The 23,835-nt window shown below is 40.6% G+C and overlaps 1 protein-coding gene across 1 annotated transcript; it reads right to left on the bottom strand.

Annotated features, from left to right (window-relative positions):
• Window positions 1–10,313: 10,313 nt before the first annotated feature.
• Window positions 10,314–14,401, bottom strand: higd1a (HIG1 hypoxia inducible domain family, member 1A). Its single transcript, XM_067452284.1, has 4 exons — window positions 14,291–14,401; window positions 13,469–13,549; window positions 11,237–11,371; window positions 10,314–11,152 (listed from the first exon to the last, which is right to left on the bottom strand). The coding sequence occupies exons 2-4, from the start codon at window positions 13,542–13,544 to the stop codon at window positions 11,067–11,069; spliced, it is 297 nt and encodes a 98-aa protein (XP_067308385.1). The 5' UTR covers window positions 13,545–13,549; window positions 14,291–14,401; the 3' UTR covers window positions 10,314–11,066.
• Between the last annotated feature and the right edge of the window lie 9,434 nt (window positions 14,402–23,835).

Raw genomic sequence — 23,835 nt, 5'->3', positions numbered from 1 at the left:
GCAGAAATCTAAAAGGAATATTATATTTGTGTTAAAAACAATAACCCAGTTATACATTTAATGGTTACAGTCTACTAGCTGTCAAATAGAAATTGTATAGGCCTACCATTACAAAAAAAATATATATATTTGAAGAAAGAAAGAAACACTATGAACTAACAAGAAAAAGCAATATTTTTAGTAACTAACGTTAGCAAATAAAAATAAATACTGAAACAAATGTATTAATGCTTATAATTTATGTCAATACATAACTAATACATTAACTAATGTTAGCTAATTAAAAGTTAGTTAGTTATTGTAAACTGTTACCAAAAGAAGAAAGAAAGAAACATTGGAAACATTACCTAAATGCTGTGGCATCATCAAAGGTGAGTTATCTGTATGTATAGTTGCACTGTAGCTCCCTGGCATCTCTGGATCAGTGACATACAGTATTAGTAAATTACGGGCCTTTTTTATAAGTGTTGAATAGTGTATATCTGTATCGGTTTATGCTTACCAAAAAATTCAGCTCTTGGCAAGCTCTCAGGACCTTCCCATGTTCGTGATGGCTCAGGTGCTGAAAATAATATCCAAAATCATATTGGTAATATTACTATTATCTGCTGCCTTAGACAAGTGACAACTATGTAAGGTTGTCAAAAAAAAATAAAAAATACAGATAAGTTCTCACTTGGTTTTATTGTTCTTGGTGGAGAGGGCAGAGTTGGTCTTTTTGCTGGTGTAATGGTGTTGATATTACCTAAAAAAAAATGTTTACTTAATTTAATTGCATATGAGAATGATTTCTGAAGGAGCATGACACTGAAGACTGAAGTGATGATGCTAAAAAATCAGCTTTGACAATATATTTAAAATGTATACACACATTTTAAATGTATTGTCAAAGCTGATTTCTCAGCAGCATCACTTCAGTCTTCAGTGTCATGATCCTTCAGAAATCATTCTCATAGGCAATACAATTAAAAAATATTCACCACTTAAAAATAGTTAAGTTCTCACTTGGTTTCATTGGTCTTGGTGGATAGGGCAGAGTTGGTTTTTTTGCTGGTGGTATGGTGCTGATATTACCTAAAACAAGTTATTTTATTTTAATCTGTGCTATTTTAATTACTTTATTAACTAAAAAGAAATGTGTACTCATACATACTGTCTTCCACATCTGTGATATCACTGTCTGACTCTAAAAGATGTAGTGGTGGTCTCTTCAGTCTGGTTGGCCTTTGCTCAAAAGTGGAATCGGAGAGTTCAGGACATGAAGAGGTTTGAGCTTTTCTCATGAGCTTATGAGCTGTCATGTAGTCAACTAAATAAATACATCAATCTGTGAGTTGATATGAAAATTACAACAATTTATAAAATACACTGTCCGGCCCCCCAAAAATTGCTGCAATGATCATTTTGTTTCTACCATTTCAATTTCTGTATTCGCTGTGGTGCTCATCACATCACCAAATACTTACTTAAAGACTTAAGGCTATTCATTTTCAAACATCGTATATTTTATTTTGGACTAAATTGCATGCCCTAAATATTGTTTGAATTATGTTATGATTCTTTGTTGTTTGGTCACACACTTTACAATAAGGCTCAATTATTTTACATTAGTTCATTAACAAAGTGATAATGAAAAATACTTCTAAAGCATTTATTAAAATAAAGTGTACGATTTAATGACTTACCTGATGATTTAAACACTCTACAGATTTGTAGCCTATTCCACTTTTGTTTATCTGGTATGGTTGATTTTTTCACTAGGCTTTGTACATTATTGAGTGGCCAGTAACAATAGATATTCTGGGGAAAGAAAGAAAGAAAGAAAGAAAGAAAGAAAGAAAGAAAGAAAGAAAGAAAGAAAGAAAGAAAGAAAGAAAGAAAGAAAGAAAGAAAGAAAGAAAGAAAGAAAGAAAGAAAGAAAGAAAGAAAGAAAGAAAGAAAGAAAGAAAGAAAGAAAGAAAGAAAGAAAGAAAGAATATTTTGTATTTTAAAATACAAAATCTACAAAAAAAAACCTTGATACAAAATATGTCAAACACATCTACATATTAAGCATATAAACTTCTTTTGATAGAGTACTAGACAATGGATTAGAAATCTAACAATACTTTTACACTGTCTGTAAGTCTATGCCCCTTACCTTGTCTAATTCTTCTTTCCATACATCGGGAATTACAGCTACACTGTGATCTGAGGTAAATTCCACAACAGAAAACATTCTGAAAGACAAGTCACATGAGTTCTTAAAAAAAAGTGTGATATAATAATACATTTTTTTAAAAAGTTACTTACACATAATCGGTACACATAATACGTTTCCAGAAATTTGCTGATGTCTACTTTTGATTGTGAAGGATAGTCAAATAGACTACTCTTTGATTCTGATCGATCTTGATTGCTCTTTTACTTTGATTGACTTTTTCTTTTGGGATCATTTGTAGAACAGTGTTCTTTTGGCACACGTATGCTCCAATTATTGATGAGTCACAGGGTTCCATAAAGAGGGGAGATGGTTGCAGAAAAACTCGGCACAGATATTCATTCTCTGTTTTATCGATGACCTCGCAACATTTTCCATCTTCCAAAATAATGCAATTGTCTGGCTGCTTTGAAGAAATGACATTACTTCTTAGAATACTTTGTGAAGTTGTGCCTTCCTGGATTTCTTTGATCCTTTTCACAATCTGTACAAGAGGGCTCTTTCCTGAGCGTACCATTCTCTTCAACTGCTGCATGTAACTCTCAAATGGGAAGGCGCTGCATTCATCCAGACAGCCAAAAGTCATTGCATCAGAAGCAAGATGAAGCATTGAATGTACGTTGTACACCATGAATGATGGTCCATACAGCTCCCTGCCCTTAGCTACAAAATACTGTAGCAACTTGTGTGCATATGATGCATGGTGACTGACCAAGGAGGGGGAGAGTAATATGCTTATTGCAACACTTAAAGTTAGGAAGTGCTCATACAAGTCTTGACGCAGAACTCCTGGTAAAACCAGCTTTCCAGTATAAACCAGGAATTGTCTAAGCTCTGTAGCCTTCCACCTTTCCAGGTGTCGCAGACTTCGTGGTTTTCTAGCAAAGCATGAAGGAATGCATCCCTGAAGATCAAGAAGCCTTGCGCTCACTATGTCTGCCTGACCAATGGACATCATAGTTTGTCTACTTCGTCCCTTTTCCCCTCTTGTCCAAATGGTCAACAATTTCTTCATAACACCAAGACATGCCTGGTGCATATAGTCAATGGGAAATTGGCCAATCATATCAATTGGTAAATCAGTCAAAGGTGTACTTCCATGATGGTGTTCTGGTTGATTTTGAGCTCTAAATGAATTATCGGTTCTTAATTGAAACCCATCAACCTCTTGATATGTCATCCTTTTTTCCCAGAATCCTTTTTGTTCACACTTGTCGCAACCATAATATGCAGAAAATTGCTTGGTTCTTTTCACCATTGCTTTGGCTGGTGCATCACATACAATACACCTCAGCTTGACTCGAATTATCCTTCCCTCAAATGTAAGACCACTTTCTAGTAATTGATTAATTTCTGTAACAGCATCCTCTAGAAATGCAAGATCTGAGGGTCTTTGAGATCCTAATGTCAGTGTTACAGGAAATACTATCACTGGTTCAAGATGAATGGAACACAGCACAGGCCACATTGACAATGATGAACTTTTGAAGAGTGGAAGTCCATCAATATTGAAAGAAATCTCCAGGGAATCAATTCTAGAAGTCACCTCAGAAGGATATCTCTTCAAAGTTTTTTCAATTTCTTTAGGCAATGATAGATGGATGTACTGCATTCCAGATTTATTCTGGATATCAACTGCTCGTGCAGTCTTCAAAAGTGTGCGTGCAGTAGCAGGCAATGTCTGATGTCCCTGTGAACGCAAGACTTTTAAAAGGTCATCTAAAGCACATTGTCGGATATGATGTTTGTTGGCCCATGGAATGAGGTCCTCTCTCAAAGAATTTGTTTCTCCAACCTCTTCAGTGAGTGACAAATATGTGTCATGATCTGGAGTATGTTCATCTATGCTGAGTGTGTCCTCTTGATTTAAGGATGTATTTTCACTCTCACTTAAAGAACAATCTGTGCTACACTCTGAAATTGAACTAGCAGAGGATGAACACTGTTGTAAGGCGTCTTGAAGTATAGAATTTGTGTTTTTGGCCAGATTTTGGTGACGATTAGAAATAATATGTTTGGCTGCTCTCCAGCGTCTCATATATTCTCTCCTGCAAACTCGTCTTTTGTTTTCCATTCTTAAAGATAAGACATTGATGTTGATAATTAAATTTGAATTGCATTAAATTTAATTGACCCATATGATATATGATACCCAAAAAATATTTAAAATAATGTATGCTTACCCAAATATGAAAATAGTCTGAGTGAGAAATGAAAAACAATATTAGAATAAATGCTTTATTTACTTTAAATTTGTTTTATACAAGCAAACATTTTACACCTAAAAATAGAAAATCAGAAAGTTCTAAAGCTAAATTGTACAGGGTGTCTACAGATATGAACAAGTTAAATGTAAGACTTTTTATGACCTTTTTTAATACCTTATGTGAAATTTAAGACCAAACGTGATGGAAATACGCATTATATTAATACATATGTAATGTGTATTTCCCAAGCATAGCATTTAACTGTTAACTGTAGTGGATATTATGTTTTAGTGAATTTTTTCTGACACCATACGTATCACAGTTTTAAGTCTGGGTGTCCTGTTAGGAGTACATGCAGGGATTTTCAGAGGTTTCACCATGACCACTCCCTCTTCAGTCTCTTAATGAATTATCAAATTTTACATTCTTATGGAAATATGATTATATTTTGCAATTAGCATTTAAATAGGACTAATTTTCAAATAGTTGTTGTTGATTAATATCTCAGGAAATTGTTATGGGGTTTCAAAATCAGAATATGACTTACTAAACTTACTTATGTTACTAAACAGGACCTTGATTTCATACGTCCATTGTAGTGCACATCAGAGCAACTTAAAAGCTGTTTTACACACATTGCACAAAGTAAAATAGTATTTCAAATTATTGTGTTTTTCATAACATAGTTGAGATGTTAATTGATGTCCACTACAGTGCAATGTAAAAATAAAAGCCAGATTTTGATGTTCCAAAAACTGTAGTCCTACTTGTAAAAACAACCCGAACTGCCAGTATGTCCAATGCATTTACCAAAAGTAAGCCATTTAATTTTTAATTTTAAATGTATTAAAATTAAAATACATAAAATACCCCTCCCCCGCGGCCCCGCCCCTCAAATACGTCCCTGATTCAAACGTGCAGAGCGGCCTATTAGAGGTTATTGTTCAGCAGTGTATTTGATATCTTACCAAATTAAAAGCAAGAGATGCGATAAGTTATATCGGTCAAAAAAAAAAGAAAAGAAAAAGGTATTACGACATTTCTGCCCCCCCCCCCTCACTTCTGAAAAGATGGCTATGTACGCCTCTGCAGAAATACACTATCCATTATCTATTGCTGAATGTAATAAAATCAGAAGAATAATTATCGTGATATTATATGCTGCCATTTGTGTAAACTGGTATGAACCCATTTAAACCATGATTTAAACTCATAGACCGTAAAAAAAATAGTTTAAACTGAATGAGGCGGGTCTGTAGCTGGATTGCACCGCACTTTCTCTCTCTGATGACGACGCTAACATTAGAGCGGGGAGAAATCTGTGGTTTGTCCAATGACAACAGTCACTGTGTCCGTCAGACTGGATTCATTTTCTCTGCAACCTGACCAACAATATTTAAAACTCGTTTAAACTAAATCTTAAGACATTTTAAGGCCTTAAGTAAAACCCTATTTGACTATTTTTAGGGACTCGCGGCCACCCTGTTACATTATTTGTATCTTTATATATAAATATAAGTATAAAGTATACTGTCGTATTTGATTAACACTGGCAGTGGTCAGTTAACTGCTTTTGTCTTTCTTTCCCCCCCCCACAAAAAAACAAAACAAAACCGTTTGCCTGCCTTTAATGGAGAGGGTAAGGCGTAAGGCTACAGATTTCCTGTTAGAGGGGCTTTTATGTGCTAGATTAAACTATGTGAGTAACCTACGTTTCCAAAAAAGGAATAATAATAAGAAATTAACGTGCAAGTATACGATTAGCTGTCTGTTCAAGAAGTGCAGAAATGTAAATTGTTCATCATTAAAATCATTACGACTAATACATTTTGTTATAATGTAGCCTAAAAACAAATATTTGTCGTTTACCTGACCAGAAGATGCTGAACACTTTTCTTAAGGATCCGAATAAATCTGGTAACGTTAAAAGAAATGGCGTTAGAATCTATACTCTAATCCATAACCTACAGAAGATCGCAACTTCATGAATAATAAGATAATTTAGGCTATCCGTTCATTTTTTTTGCAGTTTGTAGAAATAAAAAATGAATGTCACATTAGACACATATATATATAGGCTATTTGAATATTTACGTACTATCAGCTAAAGTAGGCTAACTTAAATTAAAAACAATACTCACATATCCGCGTATCTAGTTATCAACGTACTCTTTGAAGAATGAGACGGTTCAACTGTCATTTAAAATTTAAAAGGCTGAGGACGCGCTTGGACAGTGACGAGTAGCCTACAGGTCGTCCAGTGGTTGTCCAGATACCTTGGCACAACCTTAAGTAAATGGCCTGGACGGTGGTTCAACGTCAACGTTGTGACAATGCTGTAACAACCTTCACCACACAACGTAGTTATAGCAACCTTTTGGCCATGTTGTGTCAACGTTGTTAGAAGGTTGAGTACGTTGTGTCAACGTTGTGTGTTTGCTGGGTAAATAATACAATCTGTGAGAACATTAATCGCAGTTCAGATTTACACAAAGTTCACTCTTGCTTGGAAGACCATTTCAGAATGTTTGTAAACAATCGCCTCAAGATACTTCCGGGTGGCAGAACGCGAGCGGCTTCTACTGACAAACTGAAGAGATCAGCCGGCTACTGTAAATAGTAACATAGTTAAGAACATTGCTGTTGTTTAAAGTTGAAACTATGACGAAAACGTGTTGTGTTTGGGGTTGCGCCATCAGATATACAGGAAAAGGTGTAGGATTTTATCGATTTCATTCAGAAAGAAGTAAATATATGCAGCAAAACCTGTGGGTGAGGAGGCTAAAGCGAGTGGACGTCGTCAAAAGTGGCGCTACAGAGAAGTATTCTCAAAATGGTCCATCTACAAAATCATAGCAGAGCATAATTATCTTCAGCTGGGGAATTTCGAGACTAATATTAGTAAACTTTAGATCTCTTTTAACCCCTTACGATTCAAAGATCATACGGCCTCAGATTACTATTGTTCAACATTCACTGCTCATCACACATTATCTGGACAAACTCAGTATCATCAGAAAGATTAAAGACTCCAGCTTTGATATTTGAACACTGTTTATGATAAAACTGGGTTGCAGTGACATTCAATTCTTAATTTATGTCAGGAGTGCATTATTATCGATCCGTTATGAACGATATTTTGAATAGATTATCAGACGCACTTTATTCTCTCGTCTTCACTGGCTCATTTGTGTTCACAGAGATCGCAAAGAACAGCTTTCAGTTTAGCTCTTAGTTTAAAAGTCCTCATATTTGGAGAAATATTGACATATCACGTTTGAAAATATTTCGTCATACAGAATACCATTTCTATTCATTTCTCACGGAATTATTCGATATAAAAGAGTTAAAACATGCGCAGACCTCTCTCCTACTGTCTCGGACATTTCCTCATTCTGGCTCGAACGGGCCTATTCTAAATTTCTACGCGTGAACTAAGAAGCTAATAAACACACGATAACTATGGAATAAGGTTTTTGTGTGATTGTTCATGTGATTTCGGCTATTTTATATCAATAATGGATGTTTACATGACTGCTAACAGGTGTAGTGATTAGTTCCATATAAAATTATAAATATAACATATTTTAACATCGGGAGTTTGTGAGATATTGCAGATGCCACGAGTCATTAAAGTGGATCATTGCATCAAATCAGCTGGGAAACAGCATGACTGCACCGCGAGCCGGCCGCAATCACACAAGGTTTCGTGTTAAACACAGACACCGGAACTTTCAATGTTGCTGCTATAGCTTCAGATACAAAAAATAAAGAAAAAATGTGTGCAAAGGATTTGTTGAAAAGCAGAGAACAGGGAAATAGACTATCTACGATAGCCTAACATATTGTAATTCAAACAGCAACAGTCACTAAAATAACTACTCTGGTAGGCTGAAGCTCATTTAAAAATTGTGGTATTAGACTAGCACTACATCTACTAGACCAAGGTTAGGCATTTCATGTATTGCTATCTCCTGAATTAATGAATCGGTCCCTCAATAATCATGTTAACTATGTCTGAATACTACTAGCGTTGCCATAGGAACGCTTCGGCTTTTGCCACCCGGAAGAACGTTTATTACTGTTGTGACGTCATGGTGAATTGTCGTTAAATTACTTCCCATAAGCTTGTTAATGATATAATGAATACAAATTTAAATTTAATTCAAAGTTTGGTTTAAACTTTCCTTTATAATTTATTCAATACGATCACTTAAAGAAATCCATCAGGCTAATATTTAAATAAAGGTGACTTGACTTATAACACTGGAAACGGAAGGTCCAGTCAAGGGTTAGTTGCATTTTGGAATGTACAGTTGTGGTCAGAATTATTGGCACCCGTTAAACATGATCAAAGATGAATGTGAACATAAATCTGCATTGTCTATTCTTTTGATCTTTTATTTAAAGTAAAAGTAAAAGATTTGAAAGTTGGGGGAATCACATTATTTCCTCCATTGCCTGTCGGCCAAAATTATTGGCACCCCTAAAATTTTTGTAATGAGTAAAATATCCCTGAATTATATTTCCATTCATATTATATTTTTTACCACACCATGACTAAGAACATAAATATCCAGCCATGACTTCCTTGTTTCACAGCAGTATAAATATGAGGAAACAAAGGCCAAATTCCCTTAATCATTCATCACAATGAGTAAAACCAAAGAAAATATTTTGGATGTGTAGCAAAAGATTGTTGAGTTTCACAAAACAAAAAAAAAATTAAATATCTTAAGGATTTAAAATCCCAATTTCCACCATCAGGGCATTAATTAAGAAGCTCCAATCAACTAAAGATGTTAGAAATCTGCCTGGAAGAGGATATGTGTCTATCATCCTAATTCAGGGTGAGGAGGATAGGAGAGTTGAAGTGTACAAAGACTCTTCAAGACCACAGATGGCAAATCACAGAGATTAGTTGCGTTTTGGGGTCAGAAGGCCTAAAGACTGTAACAAATAGCCCCTTCATCAGCACAAGTTGTTTGGGAGGGTTTGAAGAAAAATCATCCTCGCTCATCCAGAAACAAAATGACAATTCAGTTGCCAGACACGACTGGAGCTTCAGACGGGACCTGGCTCTGTGGTCAGAAGACAATAATAAAAAAAGTAAAGAAAAAATAAAGAAGAGCATTTTCGCAGCAAACCTACCAGATGGGATAAAAAGACACCCCATGTCCATGTTTAAATACCGCTGGATCTGTAATGTTGTGGGCCTATTGTTTTGGTGGAGGTCCTGGACTTGTTTAGATACATGGTATCATGGAGTCTAGCATATACCAAGAAATACAAATCTAAACCTGCTAGAAATCTTATATGTCATGGATCTTCAAACAGGACAATGATAAAAAAAAAAACATTAAAAAAAGACAGATTGAAGCTTCTGCCATGGCCGTCCCAGTCCCCTAACCTGAACCCTAGAGATGAGTGACTGAAAAGAAGAGCTGGGAATCTGAAGGATCTGGGGAGATTTCTGTATGGAGGAATGGTCTCTGATCTCCAAACTCATCTGGAATTATAGAAGAAAACTCAGAGCTGTTGGCAGAAGGAGGTTGCAATAATTGGGTGCCAATAATTATGCCCAACGTGTTTTGAAGAAAAGTATTTATTTCATACTGTAAATTACCCCCCACTATCAATTCTCTTCAATGAAAGATTAAATTTTTCCAAAAATTCTTAAATAAAAGGTTTTTTTTTGACACCTTTGCTCATATTTACCAGGGGTGCCAATATTTCTGACCACAACTGTAATATATCAGTATGTCCTGCACATCTTGACAACATAATCAGGCATCAACACGAAATTGGAATCTCACGCTTCAGAAAATGCGCATACTAACGAACACCACAGAACAAGAGATCTTAGAAGTGAGATCAAGATCTCAGTGTGAAACAAACAAAAAGTCTTTATTGGAATAATAATTTTTTTTATTGGCAAAGATAAACAGAGCTGTAGCGGAGATCCTCAAAATATAGGCCACTCTAAAAGTATAATGTTGTAGATTTCATTTGAAATATGAAACAAAAGGTGCAATACTTATTTCGCTCACTCAATCTATAAAATAACACGCAACTCTCGTTTCTTACACACACACACACACACACACACGCACACGCACACACACACACTAAAATGACTAAGCAAACATGTGAGAGAGTTGCTTCAACTCTCTGTTAAGAACTAGTACCATTATTCATTCAGACGTTAAGTGTTTTATGTGTTATACATTTCACAAATATAACTAGAATGTTTGTTATGGTTGTTGTCCTGGAATTTCTTTTGTCTGCTTCAATGATACAAGAATGAATCTTGAATGACAAGGTACAAAGTTCTTAATGCCACATGGACATAAGAGCAGCAGCCTTCTGCATAAATCAATCCAAATCAATTATACACTCAAAAAAAGAACAACCTATTTATACAGTGTTTTCTTTGTTGCTGATATGATACATAAATAGTAGTTGGCAGGTACAAAAAATAGCTACTATTCCATCACTTACAATGTTTCTCAAACAGGCCAGGCAACATAATACACTAACCTCTTTACAGAGGTTTATTAAATAGGAAAAAAAAAACTAAATTTTGTGTGCAATAAATACAAAGTGACACCTTAATATGAGGCGGTATTAAGGGCATCTCAGGAACCGGTCATTCCTCTTCACTTCCCTATGGACTTCTGCTCCAACGCTTTCTGTGCTTCAGCCGGCTTTAGCATGTACTCTTTGTACATGGAGTACACCACTCCTGCCGAAACATAAACACGGCTTTACATTTTACACCAGGGTCACTGTTGAGGGTGTGTGTGTGAGATCGAGAGTGCCACCTTACCTAAAGTCATGGCTCCCACCACGAAGCCCTGCGCAGCCACACGCATGTGAATCAGGTGCACAGACATCTTCGTGTCTCCTCTGTTCTTCATCTTCAACAGCCTGTACGCCACGATGGCAAAGAACCCGACCATCCCTGAACAGACAACAATCATGTCAGGAATACAAATGACTGCATTTCTTGAACATAACACACTTGAATCCGGCCTCGCGACAGAAGAGGCCTCCGTTTGCGCTCACACACGCAGGGGTGGAAAATAACGGGGGCTTGGGGCGAAAATGCTATCAAAACTACTTGTTTTATTCTAAAACGTGATTTAAAATGAACGGTAACATTTTAGAATAATGGTCATTAGTTAACATGAACTAATAATGAACTGCACTTATAAAGCATTTATTTATCTTTGTTCACTTGAACATTTACATTATTAAAATCGTGTTAACATTGGTTAATGCACTGTGAACTAACATAAACAAACCATGGACAGCTCGATTTTAATTAACTATCATTAACAAAGATGAACAAATATGGTAACAAATTAACTGCTCATGGTTAGTTCATGTTAGTTAATGAATTAACTAATGTTAACTAATGACCATTATTCTAAAGTGTTACCAAAGGAACTACTTGTATAATGAACTGTTGTATGAAATCAGTGTCACATCATGTTTCAATCATGATGTAATTCAGTAAAACAGCACTCTTGGTCATGTGATGTTGCTTATGTAAGGCTGGAAAAACCTAGTAGATGCCGAAATGTCTAATCGCTCTGAGAAAACAAAGGAAATTAGCATCTGAACTCATTCATACAGTTAGCGTCTCTGTCCGAGACATCACACTGAGTGAACCATCTACGAATGACTCTAATTTGCATGCCTTTCCTTTCACATGAAACTTCCCCCAAACTCCTGCACCCCCAAACTTGAGATCACCTGAAATGCACCAGAAATCTCTTTGCTACAATGTCAATCCTCACGATACAGTATTATACGCGTTTGATATCATTTGAAATGTCTCAGTGCGACTGGTACAAATATCTCTACTCCACTGAAGTAAACTCAAACATCATAAATGGTCAGGTCAGCCCGTAATGCTAGATGTTTCAAGATAGCCAGCATTATGTAATTTTCAGAAGTCATTCTTTACTTCAGAGTATTTGATGTTATATGGATTAGGCTACCTTTGAATTGATTATGTAATTGGCATTATACATTTACCTGACTGTTAATAAATTGTTATACTTTGATTGATTCTGACTTGCTCTGGAATTATTCAGGTTACGAACGGGCATAATTTCAACAAAGGGTTAAACTGAATAATTAAACGTGTACTTAAACTATCAATATAAATGACCAAATAACCAATTGGCATTCTAAACCTAAATTCTAAATTATGATTAAATGGAGTCAGATAACGAGGAATTGGAATAAAATCCCTTTGCCCCGCTGAAAAGACGAACGCGCAGCGACCTTCACCCGCCGATCATTAGCCTCCATTGGGACGATTTGGGCGGCCTTACACTTAACTGCATCATATATTATAAATGTAAAAATTAACCCTTGGCGGAAAAAGCCTAACTGCCACGATGATAACGTCAGACGCAGCCAAGCGGTTTGATCTGCGAGACATGTTACACTTTGTTGAATACAGAAATGGGTCCACCGGAAGCTAGATATTTTTCTTACACAAACCCATAGATTCGCTTTAGAAGGTCTTTATTAACCCCCCGGAGCAGTGTGGAGCACTTTTATAATGGATGTACGTACTTTTGTGGGCTTCCAATTTTGAGCTGCCATTCACTGCCATTATAAAGCTTGGAATAGCCAGTACATTTTTAAATTTAACTCTGTGTTGAAGAATGTTATATACACCTAGGATGACTTGAGGGTGAGTAATTTTCATTTTTAGGTTAACTATCCCTTTAATGTTGGTCCCTGCTGAATGAATTCAGCAGTTTTGAAGGAATCGTTTGACTCAATGTTTCAACGACTCACTCATTAAGACAACGATTGTTTAGTATCATTTCATTTTGGCTGAGGGATGAAGATAGAGCACTGCTGTGGTTTTTGGTCGTGATTGTAACAATACTTCTAATTAAAGTGACAAAATGTGTTGGAGCAAAATATAAGGGAGGGAATTGACTCTCTAAAATAATAATAGCAAATCCATGTGGTTCAATACGGAGATAATGCACACATGTGAGCGAGTGAGATGTTAAAGATGTGAGTTTACCTGCAGGGACGAATGGATTCTCTTTGGCTTTTCTGATGAACTTGGATTCATTGTCTTCGTATTCCACAGCGGTCATCTTAGCTAAAAGGTAAAATCAACAAAACAAGATTATATATATATATATATATATATATATATATATATATATATATATATATATATATATAAATGAAAGACCACAGCTCCATTCACTGATGCTTCAATGTAGACAAGTGTAATAAAACATTCGGTAAAAAGGCAAATAATAAATTGATACATATCATCCAAATAATCAAATGTGCTAATAAATTAGTTAATTACTAATTTGGACAACTGATCTACACATACATATTAATCGATCTATATATAAACCATATTATTATTTGAAACTATTTTGATTTCGAAACTATCAAATTATTATATAATCCCCTACCACTATAAAGAACTGTCATTTGAGTATTAGCAAAAGGGGGTTAATGATACATCAAATAGTGTATGAAGGTGAAGATCCAGGAAATCAGTCTGATTCACTGAGCAAAAGTGATACTCGTATCATGTTATATGAAGGTCAAATGACGCACAAAGGCCATTTAAAATGTGACTTTACACGGGTCTACTTAGATAATTAGCGTATATGTGTAATGAAATATAAACAGCTATGACAGCCGTTTGGTGTACGTTAGATCTTATCATCTTCAATTAAACAAGATGCGATGTTTCCTCAATAGATAGGCTAGTTTAAAGATTAGTCTCTGAAAACAGACACGATATCGTCCTATGTTATTTTAACATAATATGTATACAATCAAAATACACACAAAATAGATTAAATGTATAACATACCTATTTTGTTGAAGTTTCCTGCTACGCACTGGGTTTACAATGCGCTTTGCCTGCCGGTTCTTGAACTGCTGTGCGTGACTGTCAGCGTGCACGGGAACACGATGATGTAACATGTCTTACGTCAAAATGACGCTGCAGTCCGGCATGTATACAAAATAAAAGTCTATTTAAAATAACCGACCGGTTAAGCTGTGAAATCAAACAACACGAACGATATAGATTGTATTTCTTATACAAAAAATTGAGACTATTTGAGAAACTCCTTTATGAGTTTACAAAATCATATATTTTCATCTGTGATTTTATTTTGAAGGAATCAAACGAGTTCTTTCTCAAAAAGGGGGCGTGACCCTCGCGTGCTGTATGCCTGAGTTCAAGGAGGTCAGCGTACGTCATCATCAATGACATCCTGTAATTTACATTTTCTCTTCAGAAAAGGGCGGTTATCTTTGTCCCTACGTGTTATTTATTTATTTGTTTGTTTGTTTGTTGATTTCATTTAAAAAAGTTACTTACTAAGTTCTTACTTTTCAATTAATTGACATTAGGTTATGCAGTATAGTAGAATAATTTGGAATATAATTCTGGTATTTCATTGTGGTTTTTTCCTTGCAAATAACAAATAAATATGCAGGTATCTATATGTGTGTGTAGTCTGAACTCAAATGACCAAATTGTCAGTTCCATTTACAACATAAAGGTATTCAAAGCTACTGAGTCACTAGATGGTGTAAAGTTTGAAGCTGATTCAGGTCTGAGATAAGGCCAGCATGATACACAAAAGCATAACAATAAATGTATTAGGCTATATATTACTGTGGCATAGGCCTTTCATGTAACATATGTACTAAACATTCGTTATGCTATGTATGCTGCACACACACCAACATTTTGACCTAAGACATATCCTAATGTGTTGATCCCGCTTTTGCTGCCAAAAGAGCCCAGACCCGTCAAGGCATGGACTTCACTAGACCCCTGAAGGTGTGTTGTGGTATCTGGCACCAAGATGTTAGCAGCATCTCCTTTAAGTCCTGTAAGTTGCGAGGTGGGACCTCCATGGACCAGACGTGCTTCTTCAGCACAAACCAGATGCTCGATTGGATTGAGATCTGGTGGATTTAGAAGACAATTCAACACCTCAAACTCGTTGTTGTGCTCCTTAAACCATTCCTGAACCGTTTTTGCTTTGCAGCGGGGCGCATTATCCTGCTGAAAGAGGCCACAGCCGCCAGGGAATACCGTTTGCATAATAGGGTGTGCATGGTCTGCAACAATGCTTAAGTAGGTGGTATGTGTCAAAGTAACATCCACATGGATGGCAGCACCCAAGCAGAACATTGCCCAAAGTATCACACTGCCTAATTTTTCCTGCTAACACATCAACTGAGGACAAAATGTTCACTTGCTACCTAATATATCCCACCCACTAATGGGTACCAAGATGAAGAGATAATCAGTGCTATTCACGTCACCTGTCAGTGGACATAATGTTATGCCTGATCTGTGTATATTAGTAAGGATGATTTAACGAAAATTATGATGCAAAGTCATGGTGAAATGTGCAAAAACAGGTTGTTCCAGAGGCATAGCAGATGGACACGCACGCAGAGCAGATCATTTCAACCAGGGGTTCTCAAACTTTTTAGGGCCAGGGACTCCTTAAACGTTATAAACATTTTCAAGGACCTCCTCATGAAACAGCAATTAAACCCAAAGTTAATGTGAGTGAGAGTAATAAACATAATATGCTTGTTTCATTAGCACAACCTCATCTGTATTTGTTGACAAAAAAAAAAAAAAAAACATTGGTGTATCAGTTGCATTTTATTACTACATTCAAAAATAATGTAAAATACTGGTAAATAAAACTAAATGTTTAACAACATATTCATGTATTTTAGTCCCCCCTCAACAAATCATTTGACTCAACAGAGCCAAACAAGGATGAAAAATACAAGTAGCCTATGAAATAAACATAAATTATTGTGGCATTCATTACAAACAACATTTATTTTGTTTTCATTTTAATTAAACTTTAAATTTAACATTTAAATTGTAAACTAATTTATTTAAAGTGAAAGTGAAACTGGCATTGGGCTCCTCTCTTATTTGGCATGTGTTCGGATGAACTGATATGTGATCTGTGCACAGATCTTTTTTTTCTTATCCCTGAAACAACTTCCAAATACTCCATCATTTATGGTCATACAGATAAGAGTATGATCTCAGATCACATTCAAAAATGTAAAGGGTCTATGTTTGTCTACATTAAAAATAACAAAACTTATTCTCAAAATAACAAAAGTTATTTTATAAAATAAAGAAACCAAACATGGTGCGCTTTCTGCCATTTTGGTCTCGCAAAAATGAACAGAAACTCAGCAAATACTTGCCAAACAGACATGAGAACTACATCTATAAACACCGCTAAGTGTCCACTTTAACATATCTACATTTTATTTATTTGACGTTAAATGCATTATAAATCACTTTGGAATATATATTACTGCATGCTTCAGATTATTTAAAAAACTCAGTTATTGGAAACGGTTTATGGACAGCTGACTCTCAAAGATTTTCAGGTCATAACAGCGACAGAAACGTCTCGGTTACGTATGTAACCCTCGTTCCCTGAAGGAGGGAACGGAGACGTACGTCAGAACTGAACCGACGAATGGGATCTTACTTTAGAGACCAATCCTACTTCGAGCATCTAACAACGAGCCAAATAAATTTGGCATGCGATCACGCATTCCACGCTCCGCCCCGCAGCGCGGGTATAAAACAGGAAGTGGAATGATAGATCAGCGCTTTTCCTGCTGAGGAGCTGAAAGGTGACCGGACTCCCAGCGGAAGCACAGCATCTGGCGACGGGACGTACGTCTCCGTTCCCTCCTTGAGGGAACGAGGGTTACATACGTAACCGAGACGTTCCCTTTCAGTCGGTCACGTTCGACGTACGTCAGAACTGAACCGACGAATGGGATCCCTATGGAAAACGCCAGGATGCTGGCCCTTCCAGCGTCCTGCTTGAGCGCACTGCACCGTCTAGTATGGTACGGAAGTCAGGGCTCCAAGCAGGGAGTACAGTCACTGCTGTTTCTGCAAGACCCACTCAGAATGACTATTATATAACGCTGGGGAAGCGTGCCTGCCTCAGAGAGAGGATACGCTGCAGGGCCACGTCCTTCAGGGAAGGAGAGGTGGCAGAATACACATAAGGACTAACCTGGCAGGGTAGTGCAACATATGGCAGTCTCTGGGGTGGTTCCAGCCTGATTGAAGGGGGGAAAGAACACGCCCAGAGACGACAGAGCGGGCTCTGTCGAGGGAAAGACACAGGGCTAGCCCGAAGGGTAGCTGGTACCGTGGAAGAATACACATATGGGGTTGCCATGAGGGAACCGCTACATATGGAACCCAGCCTACAGCCACGTTTCACAAGCATACGGGTGCAGGCCTGGCGTCAGACGGTCCGCAACGTCTGACACCGGCGGGGTGACGGAGGAGCTCGACAGGGTTAGCCGGTTTCCCGGGGAACACAACTGGAGACAATAGACGCACGTATCCGGCCCAGAGGGCGGGAGTGGCGTTTCGCAAGCCGACACTTAGAACGGGCACTTAACGCTCCTGGCCACTGGGGGCGAGGATGCGGGAAGATACCGGCTCTACACGTAAGCTATAGAATCTAGCAAAGGTGTTAGGTGTCGCCCAGCCCACAGCTCTACATATGTCTGTCAGCGAGGCGCCTTGAGCCAGCGCCCAGGAAGAAGCAACGCTCCGAGTGGAGTGTCCTCTTACACCGAACGGGCAAGGCACGTCTTGGGACTGGTAGGCCAAGACTATAGCATCCACTACCCAGTGGGCTAACCTCTGCTTGGAGACAGCCTTTCCCTTCTGCTGGCCTCCGTAACAGACGCTTTTTAAGAGTTGCTCTGAGGTCTGAAGGCTTTGGGTCCGGTCAACGTAAGCGCGAAGGGCGCGGACCGGACACAGCAAAGCCAGGGCTGGGTCTGCCTCCTCCGAAGGCAGCGCTTGCAGGTTCACCACCTGATCCCGGAAGGGAGTGGTAGGAACCTTGGGCACATATCCGGGCCGGGGTCTCAGGACAACGTGAGAGTTACCTGGCCCGAACTCTAGGCACGATTCGTTGACCGAAAGTGCATGCAGGTCCCCTACCCTCCTGATCGAGGCCAATGCCGTCAGGAGCACTGTCTTCATTGACAAGATCTTAAGCTCACAAGACGCCAAAGGCTCGAAGGGAAGGCTCTGAAGTGCTCTGAGCACTAGAGCTTAGTCCCAAGAGGGTATCGAGGATGGACGAGGAGGATTTAGTCTCCTCGCACCTCTGAGGAACCTGGCGATTAGGTCGTGCTTCCCCACGGACTTACCTTCTACTACATCATGGTACGCCGCTATCGCAGCAGCATATACCTTGAGGGTGGAGGGAGACAGCCTTCTCTCCAACCCATCTTGCAGTAAGGAAAGCACGACACTGATCGAACACCTTCGGGGGTCTTCCCGGCGGGAAGCGCACCACTCAACAAACAGGTTCCACTTCAGAGCATAGAGGCGCTTCGTAGAGGGGGCTCTAGCTGAAGCGATGGTATCCAGGACAGTTTTGTGGTAGTCCATCTAGAACCTCCGCGTCCCGTCCAGGGACCAGACATGAAGATTCCAGAGGTCTGGACGCGGGTGCCATAGCGTGCCCCGTCCCTGAGAAAGAAGGTCCTTCCTCAGGGGAATCGGCCAAGGAGGGGCTGTCGCGAGGAGTGTGAGTTCCGGGAACCAGGTCCGGTTGGGCCAATACGGCGCAACTAACAAGACCTGCTCCTCGTCCTCCCTGACCTTGCACAGTGTCTGTGCAAGAAGGCTCACTGGGGAAAACGCATACTTGCGTAGGTCCCGGGGCCAGCTGTGCGCCAGTGCATCTGTGCCGAGGGTACCCCCGGTCAGGGAATAGTACCACTGGCAATGGGTCGAGTCCGGAGAGGCAAACAGGTCTACCTGTGCGGCTCCGAACTGGTCCCATATCAGCTGGACCGCCTGGGGGTGGAGTCGCCACTCTCCCGGAGGTGTCGGCTGACGAGAGAGCTCGTCGGCTGTCTGGTTCAGCACACCAGCGACATGAATGGCCCGAAGCGACCTCAGCTGCTTCTGACTCCACAGGAGGAGGTGGCGGGCGAGTTGGAGCAGACGACGGGAGTGTAGACCACCCTGACGGTTGATGTACGCAACGGCCGTGGTGCTGTCCGTACGGACCAGTACATGCTTGCCACGCAGCGGCCCCTTGAGGCGGCGGAGTGCCAAGTGTACTGCCAGTAACTCGAGGCAATTGATATGCCAATGCAATTGCGGCCCCGTCCACAGACCAGCAACTGCATGCCCGTTGTACGTGGCCCCCCAGCCGGTGGCGGAGGCATCCGTGAATAGCACAGCATGCCTGGACACTTGTTCTAGGGGCACCCCAGCCCGGAGAAACGAAGTGTTGGACCACGGGCTGAAGGTTTGGTGGCAGTAAGGAGTCACTGGGACCCGGTACTGACCGCTCTGCCACGCCCACCTCGGGACTCGGCCATTGAGCCAGCGTTGAAGCGGTCTCATATGAAGCAATCCGAGCGCCGTGACCGCGGCTGCAGATGCCATATAACCCAGGAGCCTCTGAAAGAATTTCAGTGGGACCGCTGTCCTGCTCTTGAACATATTCAAGCAGTTCAACACCGACTGGACTCGCTCCTCGGTGAGGCACGCAGTCCGGTTGACCGAGTCCAGCTCCATACCGAGATAAGAGATCCTCTGTGTAGGACAGAGTTTGCTCTTCTCTCGGTTGACCCGAAGGCCCAACTGGCTGAGGTGACTGAGCACCAGGTCCCTGTGTTCGCACAACTGGTCCTTCGACTGGGCTAGGATCAGCCAATCGTCGAGGTAGTTGAAAATCCGAACGCCGCGTTCTCTGAGCGGAACAATGGCTGCCTCCGCGACCTTCGTAAAGACGCGGGGCGACAGGGACAACCCGAAGGGCAGGACCTTGTACTGATATGCTTTCCCCTCGAACGCCAAACGTAGGAACGGTCTGTGTTGAGGGAGAAAGACACACGGAAGTACGCATCCTTCAGGTCGATCGCTGCAAACCAATCCTGGGGACGGATGCATTGAAAAATGCGTTTCTGCGTCAACATTCTGAACGGGAGCTTGAGCAGGGCCCGATTCAGAACTCGCAGGTCCAGGATTGGTCGTCACCCGCCCCTTTCTTGGGCACAATGAAGTAGGGGCTGTAGAACCCCGTCTTCATATCGGCTGGAGGAACCGGCTCGATCTAGTCCTTCGCCAGTAGGACCTCGATCTCTGACCTCAAGACATGAGCATCGCTGCCTCGCACGGAGGTGAAGAGGATGCCCCTGTAATTGGGCGGCCGGCGTGCGAACTGAATCGCGTAGCCGTACTCTGGCCCGACTCGGGAGGCCCGGAGGCGGCCCGAAGTGTTGCCTGAGCACTCCTGGTTTGGACAGAGAGTGAGTGAGAAGGTCCGGAAGCGTCCTCGGAGCCCACTCTGCTGCCCACTGCCCGGAGGCAGGGAAGTGAAGCACTCAGCCCCGACCCGGGAGGCCCGTGGGCGGCCCGGAGTGTTGACTGAGTGCTCACGAGAGAGGAAGTGTGTGGGTGAGAAGGCCCGGGGGCGTCCTCGAGGCCCACACAACTGCCCCCTGGCGACGGGAGGGTAGGAAAGGAGTGACAAGGCCCGTGGGCGTCGCACACTGCCAACCTGACCCTCTTGGGGCCCAGAGAGAGAGGAAGCTGCTCTTAAAATGTGGGTACCGCTGGACTCCGGAGAGCCAGTGGCAGAACCGAAACCAGTCAGGGCCCCCCGGTCCTCCTCCGGGGGGGTGGGGGAGGGATGCGAACATCGTCTCCCCCGAGCAGCTCCTGTTCTCCCTAGCCGGCCCGTCTCAGGGCCGCGTCCCCTTGCGCTTGCCTGCCGGTTAGCGGGCCCTGGACGGGTTGGGCGTCCCTCGCGTCCGGCACCCTGCTCCTCCAGTGGAGGCTGCTGCTCGGCTCTAGCAGGGTGGAGGCGGACGCAGGAGGGGATGCCCTCGGCGACGAGCCGGCAGAGCGCTGCGACCGACAACCGAGCAGCTGGTCGTCGGCACCCTGGTGCAACGCCTCCGTCTGCTTTTGGGCCACCAAGAATTGCTGGGCAAAGTTCTCGATGGTGTCGCCGAGGAGGCCAGCCCGACAGACAGGCTTTTCTCGTGCATATCTGCCAGGTTAGCCCCCTATTCCTGGACCACTAGTGTGGACATCGCCTGACCCAGGGAGCGTGCAGTGATTTTCGTCGCCCATAGGGCGAGGTCCAACACCGCACGCAGTTCCTGCACAACCCCTGGGCTGGGACTACCCTCGTGCGTGCAGGGCAGAGGGCAGTGAGAGAGGGAAAACAATCATACTTTTTTTTTTTTTTTGTCTCATTTTTGGCCCTTTTGACCCTCCATATTCCCTCTCTCCGATGCAGCAATTGACATCTGTCCTCTGCCAGAGCCAAAAATGAAACACTAAGCCCTTTTCTCTTTAGGATCAGCGATTCCACCTTCAACTACCAGCAGGCATGCGAGACAGTGAACGTGGCCGTCAGAACGGCACACAGGCACAGCGCACTGAGCGCTCAAGCCTCTATGAAGAAGGCAAGGCGAACAATGCCCTGACGTGGTCGTGTTCTCATGAGAGAATCCGTACCACCCACGAACAGAGTCTCAGCATGCTTTTGATGCGATAGAGGAGTGGGGGCCCGAGGGGATTTACCCGGCGGGGAATCCCCACTGTAATCCTCAGGCCACCAGCGCTTATCAGCCAAAGTAGCCCTTTTCCAGTAACACTAGAAATGAACTAGATCGGGGTATAGGCGAAGGGACTCGACCCCATCTGAGGTTTCATAGTCTCGACCGCGCATCAAGAGCGCCGACTGACGCGCGCCGGTTGTTGTGACAACCACCGCTGTCAGCCGGCCGCTCGACGGCACACGGCGCGCTGAACACTCGAGCCCTTTATGAGAAGGGGGAGACGAACAACGCGCCGACGTGACCATGTTCTTTTACCAGAACATGAATCACCCACGATCGCAATCTTACATGCGCTCGTGGCCGTCAAAGAGGACAGGAAACAGTTGCATACCAGGAATACACGGTTTGAATAACATCTTGAAAAAGACGCAGGGTCAAACCGTGTTGCTCTTTTGTGAATGGAAAGCTGCTCTTTTAGTGTGCTGAAGCACTCAGGGAGATGACCGCGGCTCCACACAGTTCGTTCTGCAAGCCTGTGTGAGCTCTCAGTGATGTGTATTTGTGTGTGTGTAACGCCCAGCGAACCAACAGTTTGTATGGGAAACGCTCAGCGAACCAACAAGCTCCTTTAGATCGCTTGATCACTGATCAGACGGTCTCTCACTGACGCGCCGTATCACCCCTTGTGAAAAAGAAGTGTGCTTAATTGTATTGAAAGTGTATTTTTTGTGCACTTAATACATTTAAAGTATATTTTTTAAAAACTGCACTTGTAGATAATATGATATAATTAAAATTAAGTGCCACTTAAGTGTACTTAAAGAGAATACACTTTAATGACAATATTTCTAAACACATTTAAGTACACTTTTTTAAAATTCACTTTGTAATAATATCGAATTAATTTGTATTTTTAAAAAGTACACTTTCATGACAATATTTATAAACACACTTTAGTGTACTTCTAATAAGTGTACTTTGTAATAATATATAATTAATTTGTACTTTAAAAAAGTACACTTTCATGACGATATTTATAAACACACTTTAGTGCACTTTTAATAAGTGCACTTTATAATAATATCTAATTAATTTGTACTTTAACAAAGTACACTTTCATGACGATATTTATAAACACACTTTAGTGCACTTTTAATAAGTGCACTTTAAAATAATATCTAATTAATTTGTACTTTAAAAAGTACACTTTCATGACAATATTTATAAACACACTTTAGTGCACTTTTAATAAGTGCACTTTAAAATAATATCTAATTAATTTGTACTTTAAAAAGTACACTTTCATGACAATATTTATAAACACACTTTAGTACATTATAATAAGTGCACTTTGTAATAATATACAATTAATTTGTACTTTAAAAAAGTACACTTTCATGACAATATTTACAAACCCACTTTAGTGCACTTTTAATAAGTGCGCTTTGTAATAATATCTAATTAATTTTCACTTACAGAAAGTACACTTGTATGACAATATTTATAAACACACTTAAGTGCACTTTTTAAAAATGCACCTTGTAATAATGTCTACACCTAAATTTACTTAAACCATTTTAATTATGAGTTTGTTTCATAAAGTGCACTTATTTTACTAATGACAAAGCACATGGAAAATAAATGATTTAAAAAAAAAATGAGTTGTCCAAATTTACATTGGTTAATTTATTTTTCTTCAAAATTTCACTCGCTTACACTCCAGTACAACATACTGTTGAAATGTTATAACTAGCTCATATGAACTCA

Source organism: Pseudorasbora parva, chromosome 9 (assembly GCF_024679245.1).
Source record: "Pseudorasbora parva isolate DD20220531a chromosome 9, ASM2467924v1, whole genome shotgun sequence".
Taxonomy (NCBI): Eukaryota; Metazoa; Chordata; class Actinopteri; order Cypriniformes; family Gobionidae; genus Pseudorasbora; species Pseudorasbora parva.
Note: the sequence above shows the minus strand (reverse complement) of the source record. Positions and strands in the feature narration are given on the sequence as shown.